The sequence below is a fragment of the Eschrichtius robustus genome, chromosome 16 (assembly GCF_028021215.1).
Source record: "Eschrichtius robustus isolate mEscRob2 chromosome 16, mEscRob2.pri, whole genome shotgun sequence".
In the NCBI taxonomy this organism is placed as follows: domain Eukaryota; kingdom Metazoa; phylum Chordata; class Mammalia; order Artiodactyla; family Eschrichtiidae; genus Eschrichtius; species Eschrichtius robustus.
The window spans coordinates 76826464-76840418 of NC_090839.1; the positions used below are offsets into that span (position 1 = coordinate 76826464).

At 61.6% G+C, this 13955-nt stretch overlaps 3 protein-coding genes across 8 annotated transcripts; all 3 read right to left on the reverse strand.

Moving 5' to 3' along the window:
- Positions 1-103: 103 nt before the first annotated feature.
- On the reverse strand, positions 104-3244 carry PAGR1 (PAXIP1 associated glutamate rich protein 1). 2 transcript variants are annotated; one of them, XM_068565205.1, is made up of 4 exons: positions 3215-3244; positions 2366-2867; positions 2086-2168; positions 104-670 (listed from the first exon to the last, which is right to left on the reverse strand). In XM_068565205.1, exons 2-4 carry the CDS (start codon positions 2845-2847, stop codon positions 471-473), a joined length of 765 nt encoding a protein of 254 aa, XP_068421306.1. In that variant the 5' UTR covers positions 2848-2867; positions 3215-3244; the 3' UTR covers positions 104-470. The 2 variants fall into 2 exon arrangements, with proteins under 2 accessions (XP_068421306.1, XP_068421305.1); XM_068565204.1 differs by lacking the exon at positions 3215-3244 and having other exon boundaries at positions 105-670; positions 2366-3200.
- A 57-nt stretch (positions 3245-3301) lies between these two features.
- On the reverse strand, positions 3302-7110 carry PRRT2 (proline rich transmembrane protein 2). 2 transcript variants are annotated; one of them, XM_068565203.1, is made up of 3 exons: positions 7030-7110; positions 5356-6341; positions 3302-4999 (listed from the first exon to the last, which is right to left on the reverse strand). In XM_068565203.1, the coding sequence occupies exons 2-3, from the start codon at positions 6274-6276 to the stop codon at positions 4805-4807; spliced, it is 1116 nt and encodes a 371-aa protein (XP_068421304.1). In that variant the 5' UTR covers positions 6277-6341; positions 7030-7110; the 3' UTR covers positions 3302-4804. The 2 variants fall into 2 exon arrangements, with proteins under 2 accessions (XP_068421304.1, XP_068421303.1); XM_068565202.1 differs by having other exon boundaries at positions 4847-6341.
- Positions 7111-8286: 1176 nt separating this feature from the next.
- MAZ (MYC associated zinc finger protein) lies at positions 8287-13366 on the reverse strand. 4 transcript variants are annotated; one of them, XM_068524115.1, is made up of 7 exons: positions 13276-13366; positions 12565-12651; positions 11625-12481; positions 11156-11219; positions 10710-10881; positions 9671-9895; positions 9277-9362 (listed from the first exon to the last, which is right to left on the reverse strand). In XM_068524115.1, exons 1-6 carry the CDS (start codon positions 13309-13311, stop codon positions 9693-9695), a joined length of 1419 nt encoding a protein of 472 aa, XP_068380216.1. In that variant the 5' UTR covers positions 13312-13366; the 3' UTR covers positions 9277-9362; positions 9671-9692. The 4 variants fall into 4 exon arrangements, with proteins under 4 accessions (XP_068380217.1, XP_068380218.1, XP_068380216.1 ...); XM_068524116.1 differs by lacking the exon at positions 9671-9895 and having other exon boundaries at positions 8287-9362; positions 13276-13364; XM_068524114.1 differs by lacking the exon at positions 13276-13366 and having other exon boundaries at positions 12565-12823.
- Between the last annotated feature and the right edge of the window lie 589 nt (positions 13367-13955).

Consider the following 13955-nt stretch of genomic DNA (forward strand, 5'->3'; position numbering starts at 1 on the left):
CCTCTGGGCTGCTTCTACTGCAGCTGAAGGCACTGCAGCTCATTCAGTGCTCAGGAATTCCCACCTCAGAGCCAGCTGGCAGCACTGGCATGAGACCGGGAAGGGTCCTCGGCCCGAGGCAGGGGGGCAGGTGCCGACTGAGTTCACTTCTACCCCATCTGGCTTTAATTTCCCCATCTGGGTGCGTACAATTTTGCCTCTCCGCAGCTGTTTCGGTTCCAGCTGCAGTCCCTCCTCTAAGAGAAGATAACTTGGTATTTTTTATTTTAGATTCAGAAAATTCAGCCCAGGTCTCCAAAGAGATGTTCAATAGAAAACATAAACACATACACGTATGTCCTCTTTCTGGCAAGGTGCTGTGTTGGGAGCTTGGAGTGTCTCTCCTCTTCCCAAGTTTCCCAGCGGCCTGGGTTAGGGAAGAAGAGCCAAGGCCCCAGCAGGTAGACTCTGTACCCTAAGGGCAGCAGCACTCAGTATTTCCGCTGCCGGGGGAAGAGACTACTTCCTGAGGACCGGAGTGGGGGGCTGGTGGGGCTGGCATCCTCTGAGTCCAGGCTGAAGAGGTCCCTGCCAGTACGAAGGATCTGCTCCTCCAGCTTCTTGTGTCGCTTCATGTCTGAGAGGACCTTGTCCAGGCGCGCTTCCCGTTTCTGGCTCCGGGCTGAGCTTCCTGGAGAAGGGGAATGAGAGAAATGTGGAAGCGAGTTGAGGCAGTGTGCACCAGACCTGCCTGGATCTTACTAATCACTTGGGGAGCTCATTGAACAGAGATTTCCAGGCCTGTCATGGAGGTTCTGAGGTTTAGGGATGGGGCCTCAGATGGGGTGGGCAGTGAAGATCTGAATTATGAGAAGGGGCTAGAAATATGAAGACCGGGGAGGAGCATCCCAGGTAGGGGACGAGCAAGTGCAAAAGCCCCAGAGCAAGAACAGGGAGGTCTGTTCAATGAGAAATGTAGAGCTGGGGGAGACAGGAAAGATAAGGCCAAAGATATGACCTACAGGTCACGATAAGGGGTTTGGATCTTTTAGTTTACATGGAAGCCCTGGGGGGGGCGGGTTGGATTCTCAATTGACGCACTCATCCACCCGCCCCCCCCCCCCCCCGCCCCCCAGAAATGGACTCCTTTGGAGAATTTAAAACAGAGGAGTGACACAATTTATGTTTTGAAACATAAACCCGTCTCTGGCTGCTGAGGCTGGTGACAGGAAGACCAGTTAGGAGCTACCACAACTACCTAGGCAACAGAGATGGTGGCTTGGATTAAGGGTGCAGGCAGAGCTAACAAGACTTGCTGCTGGCTTGAATGCTGGGGTAAAAGAAAGAGAAATCAACACCGGCTCCGAGGGGGCACTTCCCTGGTGGCGCAGTGGTTAAGAATCCGCCTGCCAATGCAGGGCACACGGGTTCAAGCCCTGGTCCGGGAAGATCCCACATGCCGCGGAGCAATTAAACCCATGCACCAGAACTACTGAGCGTATGCTCTACAGCCCGCGTGTCACAACTACTGAAGCCCGTGTGCCACAACTACTGAAGCCCGTGTGCCTAGAGCCCGTGCTCTGCAACAAGAGAAGCCACCGCAATGAGAAGCCACCGCAATGAGAAGCCCGCACACCGCAACGAAGAGTAGCCCCCGCTCACCGCAACTAGAGAAAGCCCGTGCGCAGCAACAAAGACACAAAGCAGCCAAAAATAAATAAATAAATAAATTTATTAAAAAAACAAGCAAACAAAAAAAGAATGGCTCCGGGGGTAAATTCTAGGAAGGCACATGGGATGGGAAACTGGGTCAGATTACGAGATGTACACAGTAGTGTAGGGATGTGGATCTAGATAATAATGATAATGACTTGGACTTCTGGGGGGACTGAGATCAAAGGAATGGGAAGCATGATGGAATTATCTGCAGAAGATAGGGGACCACCAAAGCTGGAAGGATGGCACCACTGGGTGCATGCTCTCTCCTGAAACAAGTTCTGAGCTATCAAGGCACCAAGCAAAGGCCTCTTTTAGGGAGTCACTTTCTGAGTAAGTGGGAGCAGAGGCCCTTCACCGCCCCCCCCAATTCTCCCCTCTTGTCTGTACCTGGGGTGCGTCTCCGGTCAATCAGGGAGTCCTTTGGTGTCATTGGCTCATCATCAAAGTCAAATTCTGTGGGCATGTGCGGTCTGGGACAGGGGGATAGAGGGTGAAAGGTGAGGGTGGTTCCCCCCAAACACCCACACTTCACAGCCTGCTGGCTCTTCCTCTCCGGCTCTCTTCCCTCCCTCCACTTCCCATGCTCCTGGGTCCCACCTCCCCTCCCTACTTCCTCCCGGCATCAGGGGAGCAGCCTCCAGGACAAGGTGTAAGGGTGTGCCCTCACTTTTCCTCTTCCTCCTCTTTGGCCTCTGGCTCCTCATCGGATCTCTCCTCTTCACTCTGGGCCTCAGGTGTGGGTGGCCGGCGGGGCAGGATCTCAGCCTGTAGCTCCAGGGTACCGTGGGCAGCCAGCAGTTCATAGAGCCTTTGGATTTCCGAGGGGGGTGGCATCCAGGACTGCCCATCCGCGGGCAGCTCCACCTCTTCATCGCTGCAGGGCACGCACCAGTCCTCGGATTCTCCCTTGGCATGCTCTTCCCCCTCAGTGCTGGGGGCTTCTCCCTGCACCTCCTCGGCCCCGGACCCCTCATGCTCAGCCTCCTCCCGGCCTCCTTCCCCCTCTTCCTCGGCTTGATCGGCCGAAGCAGAGGGGCCTCCGGTATCCTCCACGGCCAGAGCCTGGAGGCCGGAGGTCACTTCCCCTTCTTCAGACAGAGGCGCCGCCGTGGTGGCTGCAGTGTCTCCATGGCCCCGGACAAGGGACATATGTCACTAGGGAAGGGGCCCTGCGATGATAGGAGATGCAGGAGTACTGAGCTGGGGATCCTCCAACCCCAAGGGTTGGGCTCCCCAGGGGTTTAGGGAATGTCTCTCTAACCAATCAGGCTCCAACAGCAGTCCCTGCGAACAGACCGCCTGTTCCCAGGAGGGGGCGCTCCGTCCCCTCCAAGGACCCCGCCCCCACGGATCGAGATCCGGTACTCCGGTGTTCCCAGGGACCGGCAGAAACCACTTTCCAGGCGGGAGAGGGGCGGACTCGCTCTTCTCGCCTTGATACCGCCGCTCTCTACACCTGGATCCGGCACCCTCTCCCCGCACCTCGAAGTTTCGCCACCTCAGCTGCCATACGCACCTAGGAGCTAAGGCCCGCCTCCCGGGCTGCGTAGGGTCACAGCACGCAGGCGCACAGAGATCGCGCGGGAGGCTCAGTTTTAGTCAAAGCTACTTGGAAGAGGAAAGCAAGGGAAGGCTTGCACATGCGCAGGTAGGCGCTCCGGAATGATAGGCTTCGGCCCACAGTAAAGATGGCCACCGGGGCGGCGCATGCGCAAACCACCCAATAGGTTCTGCCCGAAAGGAGGCAGTACCTCGGGCCCCAGCGGCGCACGCACGTACGGACCAACTGAGGCTGGAGGCGAGTCTCATGCAGTCTCCGTTTATTGGTGTTTCAGACTCATGCAGCATCCGGCATACAAAAAGGGAGAATCTGTTTGGTGTATCCTTTTGTTTTGTTTTGATTTTAGACTTTTAGGTTTTTTCCCTACACTTTTCTTTTTTTAGGGGGAAAAAAAACCCGCCAACTCGGAACCGCGTTGTGGTTCGGTCCCCGCCCCCCAAACCTCTCTCGTCCTCTTAAAAAATCATAGACCTCTCCGCCTCTCCCTTGCTCCCTGCAGCTGGGAGCTTTGGTCCTATTTTTTGGGTTCTTTCGTTACAAAGCACGTGAATGACCCCAACCCCAACGAGTTCTCTGACTGGGTTAAAAAGCCCAGGTGGGGTAGGTCAACTCAGGCTGACCGGGGAGGGTCAACAGCCGCGCCCCTCCCTTCTCCCAGGTGCGTGTTCGGAACAGTACTGGCCACCCCTGCACAAGTCTCCAAACGAGGCCTGGCTTGCCAGCGCTGCGACCCCGAGGCACCATGGGGGCGTCCGGACCTGGGTGGTCCCAGCTGAGAACAGTCGGAGCCCGGGCTAGGGAGCCCTCTCCTGACACTGCTCCCCTCCCCCAGCCTGATCTAAGTGCTGGAGTTTTTGCAGAATGAACGGTGGAGGAGGGTGGAGGAGAGGATGCTGAGGGGCGATGAGGAGGCAGGAAGAGGAAGGGGGTGGAGGATGTGGAGAGGGAAAGGGAGATGAATAAGGAGAGAAGGAAGAAAGGAATGGGGGAGGATGCTGAGACAATGAAAGTTGGGAAAGGGAGACCAGAGTTGAGGTGCAGGAAATTCTCGGGAGGTTGTGGTGCAGGAAGGTGGGGAGAAATGCTGGGAGGCTGAGAGCAAAGAGAGTTTGGGAGATGTTCAGGGAGGTTTCCAGAAGTGCAAGGAGGTTTCCAGAAGTGCAGGGATAGGGAAGCCAAGAGGCTGGAGGGGATGCAGGCAGGAGTGCAGGGAAGTTGGAAACAGTGCAGGGAGAAGGGAGGCCTACGGTTGGCAGTGGAGCCTGGCAGGATGCAGGAGCAGGAAAGAAGCTGTAAACAAGGCCGCTCAGGCTCCCTTGGTCCCTATGGGTGCGGGCCTGGGCCATGGATTGGGCTCCCCCCAGGGGAGGTTGGGCCCAAGGCAGCTCCCAACAGGAAAAAAAGTCTTGGAATGCAGGGCAGAGCCCCTCACTTATACACTGTGGGAGAGGAGAGGGAGGGACAGACAGAGACGGTTGGGGGGGGGGGGAGACAAGGAGAGACAAAGAAGTAGGGAGGACAGACAGGAGAGATCAGGGGCAGGGGTTAGTAAAGCTGCCCTTGCCAACCCTTCCATTCCTCCCGGCCTGTCCCAGACCCCCACTCACCGCCTAAGTTGATGACGCAGGAGGCGATGATGATGAGGACCCCCCCTACCAGCGCCACGATGCTTAAGAGCTTGGCCACGCGACCCAGACGCTGGGCCCCATCCACGTCCCCCTGCTGCAGGCTGTTCCGGGACTGGGGTTAGGGTGAGGGGTGGGGGCACCAGCCCAGCCGGGATCAGGTGTGAGAGTCGTCCAGAGGAGACAGGCCAGTTGGTAGCAGTGGTTAAGGGAGGAAGGGGATTGGAGAGGCAGCAGGAGGAGGGCACAGGTCAGTAAGGCTGTGTGAAATGTCTCAACTTCCCTCCCACCTGAAGGGGTAGGGCTCAGAAGGTGAAATCCTAGGAAGAGGCAAGGAAAGGCCCTGTAATTGGGAAGTGAGGTCCATGCAGAGAGGGGAGGGAAGGCAAGGTTACTCCTGGGGCTCTGTCCCAGCACTGGCAGGAAGCTGGGAGCCACAGCAGGCCTGGGCCAGGGTCCCTTGGGGCTCACCATGACGGCATAAGCGAAGGCCACGATGTTGACAGGCCACATGGGGCAGAAGCAGGACAGGATGGCGAGGATGATGTAGTCCCGAGGTTTCTGGGTGCCTTCACCCCCCTCCACCCCAGACCCTGCCAGCTGGGAACTAGGGTGGCGGCTCAGGCTACCTCGGGGAGATCCTGAATGCCCACTGTGAGCCCTTCCTAGTCTATCTTCCTCAACCAGCTGCTGCAACACACGGGGTGGAGCCCCATTGGCTGGGGGGGTTTTTGTTGAGGATGGTGAGTGAGGCTGGGGGGCTGGACCCTCTTCCCCATCACCATCACCAGCCTGCAGGGGAACCACTGCCCCATTCTCCTGCTTTTCTCCCACGTTCTCAGTCAGGACCTCAGAGGTGGGGTCCTCCTGGGTAGGGGGCTCTGGCTGAAGGACTGGCTTGGAGGTGGGCTGGGAAGCTGGCTGGGGTTCTGGCTGAGGGTCTGGCTGGGGGTCCAGCTGGGGGTCTGGCTGGGGAGCAGGCTCTGAGGCTGGCTCAAGTGGGGCTGCGGATTCCAGGTTGGACCCCTGGTTTGCAGTGGCCTCTTTGCTCACTTCTGGTTTGGATGGTAGCTCTTGGCATGTTTCTTCGGTGCTGGAGTTGGCCTTTGATTCCCCTCCTGGGCTTGAGCTGAGGTCTCTGGCCTGAGCTGTTTCTGGGGCCACGGTTGGGGTCTCTGTGGTTTCTGGAGCCAGCCCAGCCTTGGGCTCTGTGTCCACAGGGGCCCCAGTGATGTCTGGTCCTGGCTGCAGGGTCTCTGGCTCATCTGGGACCCCAGCTGGGATCTGGGGAGGACCAGTTCCAGCTTCAGAATGGCCAGGCCCTTCTCCCTGGGTCTGGGGACCCTCCTCTACCCCCTTCATCTCAGAGACCTGAGAGCTGCTGGCTGCCATCTTGAGATAGGAGAGGGGAGAGGGCCTCTGTGGGAAGGATAGAGCAGCAGAGACAGCAGCAAATCCTGGAAGAGGAGGAGACAGGCTTAGTGTGAGGAGGGAAGAGGTAGCTCTCAGCACTGCAGCCCAAGAGGGCAATGCTCCTATCTCAGGGCCAGCCTTGGGCTGCCTCTGGGGAAAGGAAGAAAAGTTGGGGTTTCCTTTGCTTTGGGGTGGGACATCTCTGGGGAGGAGTGCTCTGCTCAGTCTTCTGGTTAGAGAGCCCTGGGAAGATGAGCCCTTTTGTAAACAGGATCCTCCCCATGGTCTCTTCCTGGGTCCACCCAACAAGATCCAGACTCTCAGATCCTAGTAGATACCACAGCACCCCAAAATCAACAAGCTGTTCAGAGACCCATGCACTCCGGTAGGCAGACTGGGCAGAGAACCCCGAAACTCGCATTCCACTCCCTCTGCATCAATCCTCCCTTCCTCCCTGGGCGCCCAGCGGTGCGGTTTGCTTGATGCGCCTTTGGGGCGTAGACGCCCGCGCCCCTCCCTGGGGGACCTGGGCATCTCCTCTGAGCCCCTTCCCAGCCCCTCTCCCAGGGATTTCCTCGCCCCCGGGGGACCGGCGCCGCCTCCTCCCATTGGCGTGGTGCGCCCAGCACCACCAGCCAGTCCGCCAGGCGCCCGAATTCCCGTACAGCCCTCCCGGCGTCCGCTGTCTGTCCGTCCACTCCTACCCGCAGCCTCAGTCCATTCCCGTCTCACCTCGACGCCGGCCTCCAAACTGCTCCCGCTGCTGCCGCCGCCGCCGCCGCCGCCGCGGTTGCAGCAGCCGCAGCCCGGGAGGGAGCAAGTCAGCGAGCGAGGGAGGGAGGCGGCGGGTCTCCCCTCCCCTCTGCTCATCCCCTCCTCCCCTCCTCTCAGGTCCCCTCCCCTACGCTCCGCTGCCGCGCACCGCCCCCGCCCCTTGCACGCCTCCCGCCCCTCGCGGCCAGCCGGAGGGAGCCACGCGTGCCAGGTCCCGCGTTACCTGGGCAACCGGCCGGGGGACCACTCGCACCGCTCTCTAGCCCTTCCCCCGCGCGCCTCCTGGGGGTGCCTGCTTCCCATGCCCCGGCCCCCTCCCGCCAACGGTCACCGGGGGTCCTGGCAGAGGCAGGGGGTTAGGGGAAACGGAGAGGGCTCTGCGAGGAGAGACAGGACCAGTGGGACAGGCAGGACCAGGTGGAGGCACCCCTAGAAGCAGAAAGAAGGGGAGATGAGGCAAGATTTGTGGAGGCTGCAGAGGATGACCAGGGTGGGGTTTCAAGAGAAGGGAGCCTGCAGAACAGGAAGTCCCTCTACCCCCAAGGAAGCAGCAGCAGAAATGGGTACTGGAAGGCTCAAGAAAAGGTCCTTGGAAGGGTCAGAGCAAGGACTGGGAAGGGAATTGCAAGGGGCAGGGTAGAGGCTGCAAGGGCAGTCTGGAACAGCAGGAGGGGGCTGGGGCAGAGGAGCCCGCGTAAGAGCAGGTTGGACCACGCCAAGAATGAAGAGAAAAAGTGGGGAGAAGTGCAGTTTTTATTCTCAACCTCATTGTTCCCAGTCTTAGGGCTCACAGTTGCCCAGTCTTTTCGCAGCTACATCATCCACCATCAACTCTCAGGGCCTTAAGGGTATGTAGGCATTTGGCTGAGCAGCAGGCAATCGCTCCGGATGGGGGAAAGCAGCATGTATGTCCCACAACTGTTTGGGTTTCTGACCCAGGCCTCTTCAAGCCTCCAGGGGCTATTCTGGGCCTGTGCAGACTGGGTATTCCCCAGAGACTCCGGAGTCCTGGAACGTGCTCTCCACAGTCACCGGAGCCTCAGCCCCACCCTGAATCTGGACTGCAGCCACTGATGCTGCCTCTGGGGAGGAAGGAGCCAGAGCCCCAGAGCTGCACAGGGCAGAGCAAGACTGGGACAGACAACAGGCCTAAGAATCCCCTTAGGGGTGGGGACAGGGGGCTTGGTGAGAGCAATTCATTCATTGAGTCTGAGACAGGTTTTTATTTAAAATTTATTGTAATGGGGTCCGCGCAAAAGGAGGGGGTGAAGGGTGGGGAACATGCAAGGGACACAGGAACACGATGACATGGCCAGGGCCACAGCTTCTGTCGCGGGGGGGGAGGGATGAAAAGAAAAGGCCAGGGATGGAGCTGGGGTGGAAGAGGGAAGGGGGAGACACTGTGGCTGCATTCCCCCCACCCCCAGGAAGCACCTCTAGTCCCTGGATCCCCCCCCCATTTACCCTGGCCCCCTAAGATTCCATCTCTTGTTCTGCCTCTGGCCCTAGTGGCTCCTTCTTTTGCTCCCCTTGACTTGTTTTCCCCTGACAGATTCTCAAGCAGGATGATATTTAGGGCCTGACCCCAAACCACCCCACCTTATGAAGGTACAAACTCTGCCTTCCCTGTTTCTGCCCCTCCTCAAATCTCACCTTTCCTCCTCTCTGGGACAGAATCTTTGATTTCCCTCCTTCCTCTCCTCCCTCCCCCTGGAAAAAAAAAAAAAAAGCACCAACTCCCCAGGGAGGGGCAGCAGACAGTAGGGGGACACTGAAAGGAGGAGAGGAAGAAGGACCATCGAGGGAAAGGCTCACAAATCCCTGGAAGGGCAGGGGGTTACAGAGAGGAGAGGGGGTGAGGGCAGTGGCCACTCCTGTCCTCTGCCACCCCTGCCCACTGTCCAGGGGGCCTCAACACAACCGAGGGGACAGGTGTGTGTGGGGTCAAGTCTGATAGGGAGAAGAGAGGAGCAGGAGAAACAAATCATTAAAACCTAGCGAATTCCCCTAAGAAAACACTTCTTCCTCCTTTTCTTCTGGAGGCTCCTTGGTTGATGGGGGAAATAGTGAGGAATTGGTGGGAAGAGAGAGGGGAAGAGGAGATGGTACCAAGGGACTTTCCTCCATTCTCCCCTCTCCCCCCCACCAACTTGGAGCTCACCAGGGTTGGGAGGGAAGTGGCTGAGAGCTCACAGGCACCCCCTCGGCCCCCGAGAGGGAGCCCACAGCTGTGGGAGGGGCTGCCACTGCCGCCGCCGCCGCCGCCGCCATTGGACAGACCTCACCTGTACCTGCAAGGTGAGAAACACCAGATCACAGCGCAATCTGAATGGCAAGAGCCTTGCCCCTTGCCCCAGACTCTTTCCCAGACAACCTCCCGTGGGACACAGCCGTTGCTCACTTCCTGTTTGGTCCCCAGAGATTTTAGCCCACATCCTTACCCAGTTCTCCTGAAAGGCCCTCCCTGTCCCCAGAAGTCTCCCTAACTTGGGTGATAGATGGGCATCCCTGGCCTTCCTAAGATCCCCTATTGGGCCCTTTGAGCCCCCTCGTCCCACACGCCCCATCCCACCCCCCCCAGCCATGCCCCACGCCTTGCCTTGTGGGTGCGGGGGTCCCCCTCAGCAGGTGGGCTGTGGCTGGGGGGCGTCTCCCGGGACAGGGGGGGCGGCCCCCCCCAGATGGGTCTGCATGTGGCCGGCCAGCTGGGCAGGGGTCTTGCAGTGCACGCTGCACAGCTTGCACAGGATGCGGTCAGCCCGCGGGGCCTGGAGCCCATGGTCCTTCACCGCGTGGATGCGCAGGTATGCTGCCGTGGTGAAGCCTATGGGGGGGGGGTGGATTGGGATGGGGGGGTGGGGGTCAGCCAGGCGGAGACCCCAGAGACGGGGTTGTTCTCCTAGGCTGGGGACACCCTCCTCAGATGGCCCTGTCCTCCTCCCACCACATCCTTGGTAGCCTGGGGCCAACTACTCTGCTGGGGCTGGTGGGGCATAGCTCCTCCCTGAGCTTGAGAACTGGTTGAGTGGTGTTGGCTTTTGGGCCTTGGTATCCACAGAACCCATCCTCTGTGGCTGGGGGATCTCTCCTGGGGTGACCGGACACTGATTCCTAGCCACTTGAAGAGTTGACCCTCAGCAGAGACGGCTGTGTCCCCTCCCTCCAGTGCCCCATGCAGTCTCAGACCGGTTACTCAGTGAAGAAGTGAATTTGTTTAAAAGCAGCTTGCTCTACTACTGAGGCATGGCAAGTACTTGTTAAATCCCTGCCATTGTACTCCACTTGCCCCAGGAGCTGAAGACAAGAACTTGTGGCTGCACAGCTGAAACCTTGCCTTCTGACCCTTGGGAACTGGCTCCCTTGACCACTCCTTCCCCAAAGCAGTTGTGTCCCCCTCCCATCTCCCCACACACACCCAGAAGTGGACTCTTTCTGGTAGATCATCTCCTCAAGCCATGACCTCTACGAACTTAGTGATGATGTTTAGTCATCCCAATGTTGCTTCTTTTGCTTTCTAAAGGGCTCTAGATGCCACGAGCTCTTGGCTACAGCACCTTTAACCCACATCTGTGGAAGGGCCTCTGGTTCTGTCCCCACCCTTTGTCCCCGGCACCCCCCCGGCACCTCTCAGCATGTACCTTTGTTGCAGAGCTCACAGACATGGTGAGGGCCCTGGCTGTGCACCTTCATGTGGTCCGAAATATAAGCCGAGCTCAACATCTTGCCACACACATGACATGGCACCTTCTCCTCGTGTCGTACTGTGTGGGCCCGCAGCCGATCCTTCGTAGCAAAAGCTGCCTCACATTTCTGGGGAGGGGGGAGGGGCGTGGGGGGGTGTCAGGAGAGTTAAAGCTTCGGGGAGTAGGGAGAGGGGGGCAAGAGGTTAAAGGAATCAGAGCCTTGGGGATCTTTGATCTGTAGGAAATGGGAGTGAGATGATGAGGCCTTGAAGGGATGAAAAAAATGGAGTGAAAAAGCAAAAAGAAGAGAGAGAAAAAGGGGGTCTGAGAGGCTGAACTCAGACAACTACAATGAGGATCAAAATCATGAAAACCAGGACAGGAGGAGGCGGGCTTCCTACCTCACATTTGAAGGGCCGTTCTGTTGAGTGCACTTGTCTGACGTGACTGTTGAGGTGATCCGGCCTGGGGATACGTTGGGGTTGGGGTTAGGGCCCTGGGGTGTGGCGGTGTCCCCGAGTCTGCCTAACACAGTACAGCAGGCCTTTCCCTGGGTCCCTACATTTTCTCCCAAGCCCGGGGTTTCAGAGTCCTGGTAAGGCAGGAAATCCCTCCTCTGGCGCAGGGCTGCCTCGGCCTCCTCCCACTCGAGGCTGTCCTACAACCCAAGGACCCACCTCCTTTGCTAAGTACCACCCCCTGCTCCCTGGTAACCAGGAGAGGCTGTCCGCCCTCCTCCCTGGGAGTGGCTCCCTGTCCCCATTCTCAGAAACCTCCCTCCCTCCCCACCAGCCAAGGCCAGGCCACCTCCATCGCCGACCGTCCCTCCCTCCCCACCCGCCTAGTGGGCGGCCGAAGCCCCGTGCACACCGGGAGAAGCTCTTGCCACAGTGGGAGCAGTTGTAGGGCTTGTGCACAGCGCCGTCATGTGAGCGCACGTGGTAGCTCATGCGGTCCTTGCGCTTGAAGCGCTGCTGGCACACCGGGCACTGGTAGGGCTTCTCGTCCGAGTGCGACAGCTTGTGTCGGTTCAGGTGGTAGACGTCGCGGAAAGCCTTGCCGCACATCTCGCAGGCGTGGTTCTTCCGGATGCGCTTTCCCGAGGCGGTCGTGGTCACCACGCCACCGGCGGCCACTGCGGCCGCTCCGCCGCCGGCACCCGCTTCTCCCCCTCCCCCGCCGGCTCCGCTCAGCTGGGGCACGCTCAGGAGGCTCAGGGGCACCATGGTGGGCATCTTCATAGCACCCGAAGGGACCCGGCCGGCTTTGGCTCCCGTGTGGATGGCCTCGTGCCTCCGGAGATTGTAGCCGTTCTTGAACTCCTTGGCGCACAGGGCACAGATGTAGGGCCCCTTGCTCTTTGTCTTCTTCTCCAAGGCAGATGCGACCGGGGCCACGGCGACCGTCGAGGTTGGGGCAACGACGGCGGTGGCCGCGGCTGCGGCGATGGTGGCGGCAGAGACAGGGGGCGCGGCCTCAGCGGCGGGCGCCGACACCGGCGGGGGCGGCGGAGGGGGCGCCGGGGGCTGCTTCAGAGCCGCTGTGTCCACAGTGGAGGCGGCGGCCGGGGCCGGGGGCGCAGCAGCAACGGCGGCGGCGGCGGCGGCGGCGGCGGCCGCGGCTGCGGCGGCGGCGGACTCCTGGGCGGCGGCGAGAACCGGGAGCAAGTCCACCTGGAGGGGCTCGGCCGCCGGGGCCTGGGGCGTGGGTGGGGGCGCCGGCGCGGCCTGCGAAAACAAGGCGCCGTGTGGGCCACGGCCGCAGGTCGGCGCCCTCCCAGCCCGGCCCGCCACGGCCGGCCCCTACTCACCTGGAATGGACTCTGGGCGCAGCCCTGGGAGGCAAAGAAGCGGGACTGGAGCTCAGCCCCGACCTGCAGGGGGTTCTGGGCGTGACCCTGAGGTGGCGGGAAGGAGTTCATGAGGCCGCCCACCCCCCGGGAGTCCAGGCCCAGCACGGGGAAGGGGGGGGCCAGCAGCGTGCAAGGGAACACGGGGAACATGGCCTCGGCCACGGCGGGGCCCCCGGGGCTCAGCGGGGGCCGGGGGCGCGGGCCGCGCGGGGCCCGGGCTCGGGGCGCCGCCCCCGGCCGGCCGGGCTGGGCCGCGCCGAACGCATGGCCCGCGGGCCGCCCCGCCGCCCGCGCACCCCGGCCGGCGGGAGGGAGGGAAGGAGGGCGCCTGGCGGGCCGCGGAGCGCGGCGGAGACGGCGGCGGCGACGCCCCCTGGGTGGGGGCGGGAGGCCCCGCGGGGCCGGGGGCCGGGGGCGGGGGCCCGGGCGGCGGCGGCGGCGGCGGCGGTTGGAGCCTGGCGGGGCGGGGTGGGGGGAGCGAGGGAGCAGCCTCGGCCCCCGCCGCGCGCGCGCCCAGCCAGCGCCTCGGGGAGGGCGGGGGAGGGCGCGAGGGAGGGAGGGGGACAGCTGCGCGCGCACCGGGCGCGCGGAGGGGGGGTGGGACGGGAGGGAGGGCGGGCGGGAGGGGGTGTGGGGAGGGGGGGGTGGGGCGGGGGAGGGGGTTGTTACCTGGAAGATGAAGCTGCTCCAGTTGCCTGGATCCATGGCGGAGGGAGGGAGGGAGGTGGCTCGCGCTCACCCTGGGGCGGGAGGAGGAGGAGGAGGCGGCAGTGGGGGAGGGGGAACCCGGGGAGGAGGTGCGCGGGGCGGGCGGGAGGGGGGGAGGAGGAGGAGGGTGGGGGGGGAGCGGAGCACACGGCGCGCGGGGAGGGAGGGAGGGCGGGCGGGCGGGGGGCGCGAGGACACACAAGAGGCTGGAGCGGGCGCGAGCGCGAGCGCGCGCGAGGCCAGCGGGAGGGGGGAGGTACGAGAGGGACTCTGGCGGGAGGAGGGACGGGGGAGCCACCCAGCAGCTGGAGTCGCCCTAAGCGCGAGACCCCTGAGACGGCCGCTGATTGGCTGACGATGGCGCAGGTGGTGGGCGCGCGGGAGACGGGGCGGCTTCTCTTTCCCCCCTGAAAGATTCCACCCCCCGCCTCCCTCCACCAGCGGCCGTTACTTCGCGCGCACGCGCACAAGCTCGCTGTCGTTGCCGAGCGAGAGAGTAGGGGAGCGCGCGCCTGGGGTACGGATGGGGCGGGGCTAAGCTCTAAGCGCGCGCCCGCCTAACGGTTGTCGTCCTCGGACTCTCGCGGTAGCTTTTTGTGTCCTCTGGGCCACCGTCCCTGCCCCCTCCCACTCCAGCGGTT

Coding starts and splice junctions, on each gene's coding strand:
- PAGR1 (XM_068565205.1), bottom strand. CDS start 2,847: ATGTCCCTTGTCCGGGGCCATGGAGACACTGCAGCCACCACGGCGGCG. Junction 2,169..2,365: donor AAAGAGGAGGAAGAGGAAAA/GTGAGGGCACAC, acceptor CCCCTGTCCCAG/ACCGCACATGCCCACAGAAT. Junction 671..2,085: donor TGACCGGAGACGCACCCCAG/GTACAGACAAGA, acceptor CCCCTTCTCCAG/GAAGCTCAGCCCGGAGCCAG.
- PRRT2 (XM_068565202.1), bottom strand. CDS start 6,276: ATGGCAGCCAGCAGCTCTCAGGTCTCTGAGATGAAGGGGGTAGAGGAG.
- MAZ (XM_068524114.1), bottom strand. CDS start 12,756: ATGTTCCCCGTGTTCCCTTGCACGCTGCTGGCCCCCCCCTTCCCCGTG. Junction 11,220..11,624: donor TGTGGCAAGAGCTTCTCCCG/GTGTGCACGGGG, acceptor ACGTATCCCCAG/GCCGGATCACCTCAACAGTC. Junction 10,882..11,155: donor AACGGCCCTTCAAATGTGAG/GTAGGAAGCCCG, acceptor CCCCCTCCCCAG/AAATGTGAGGCAGCTTTTGC.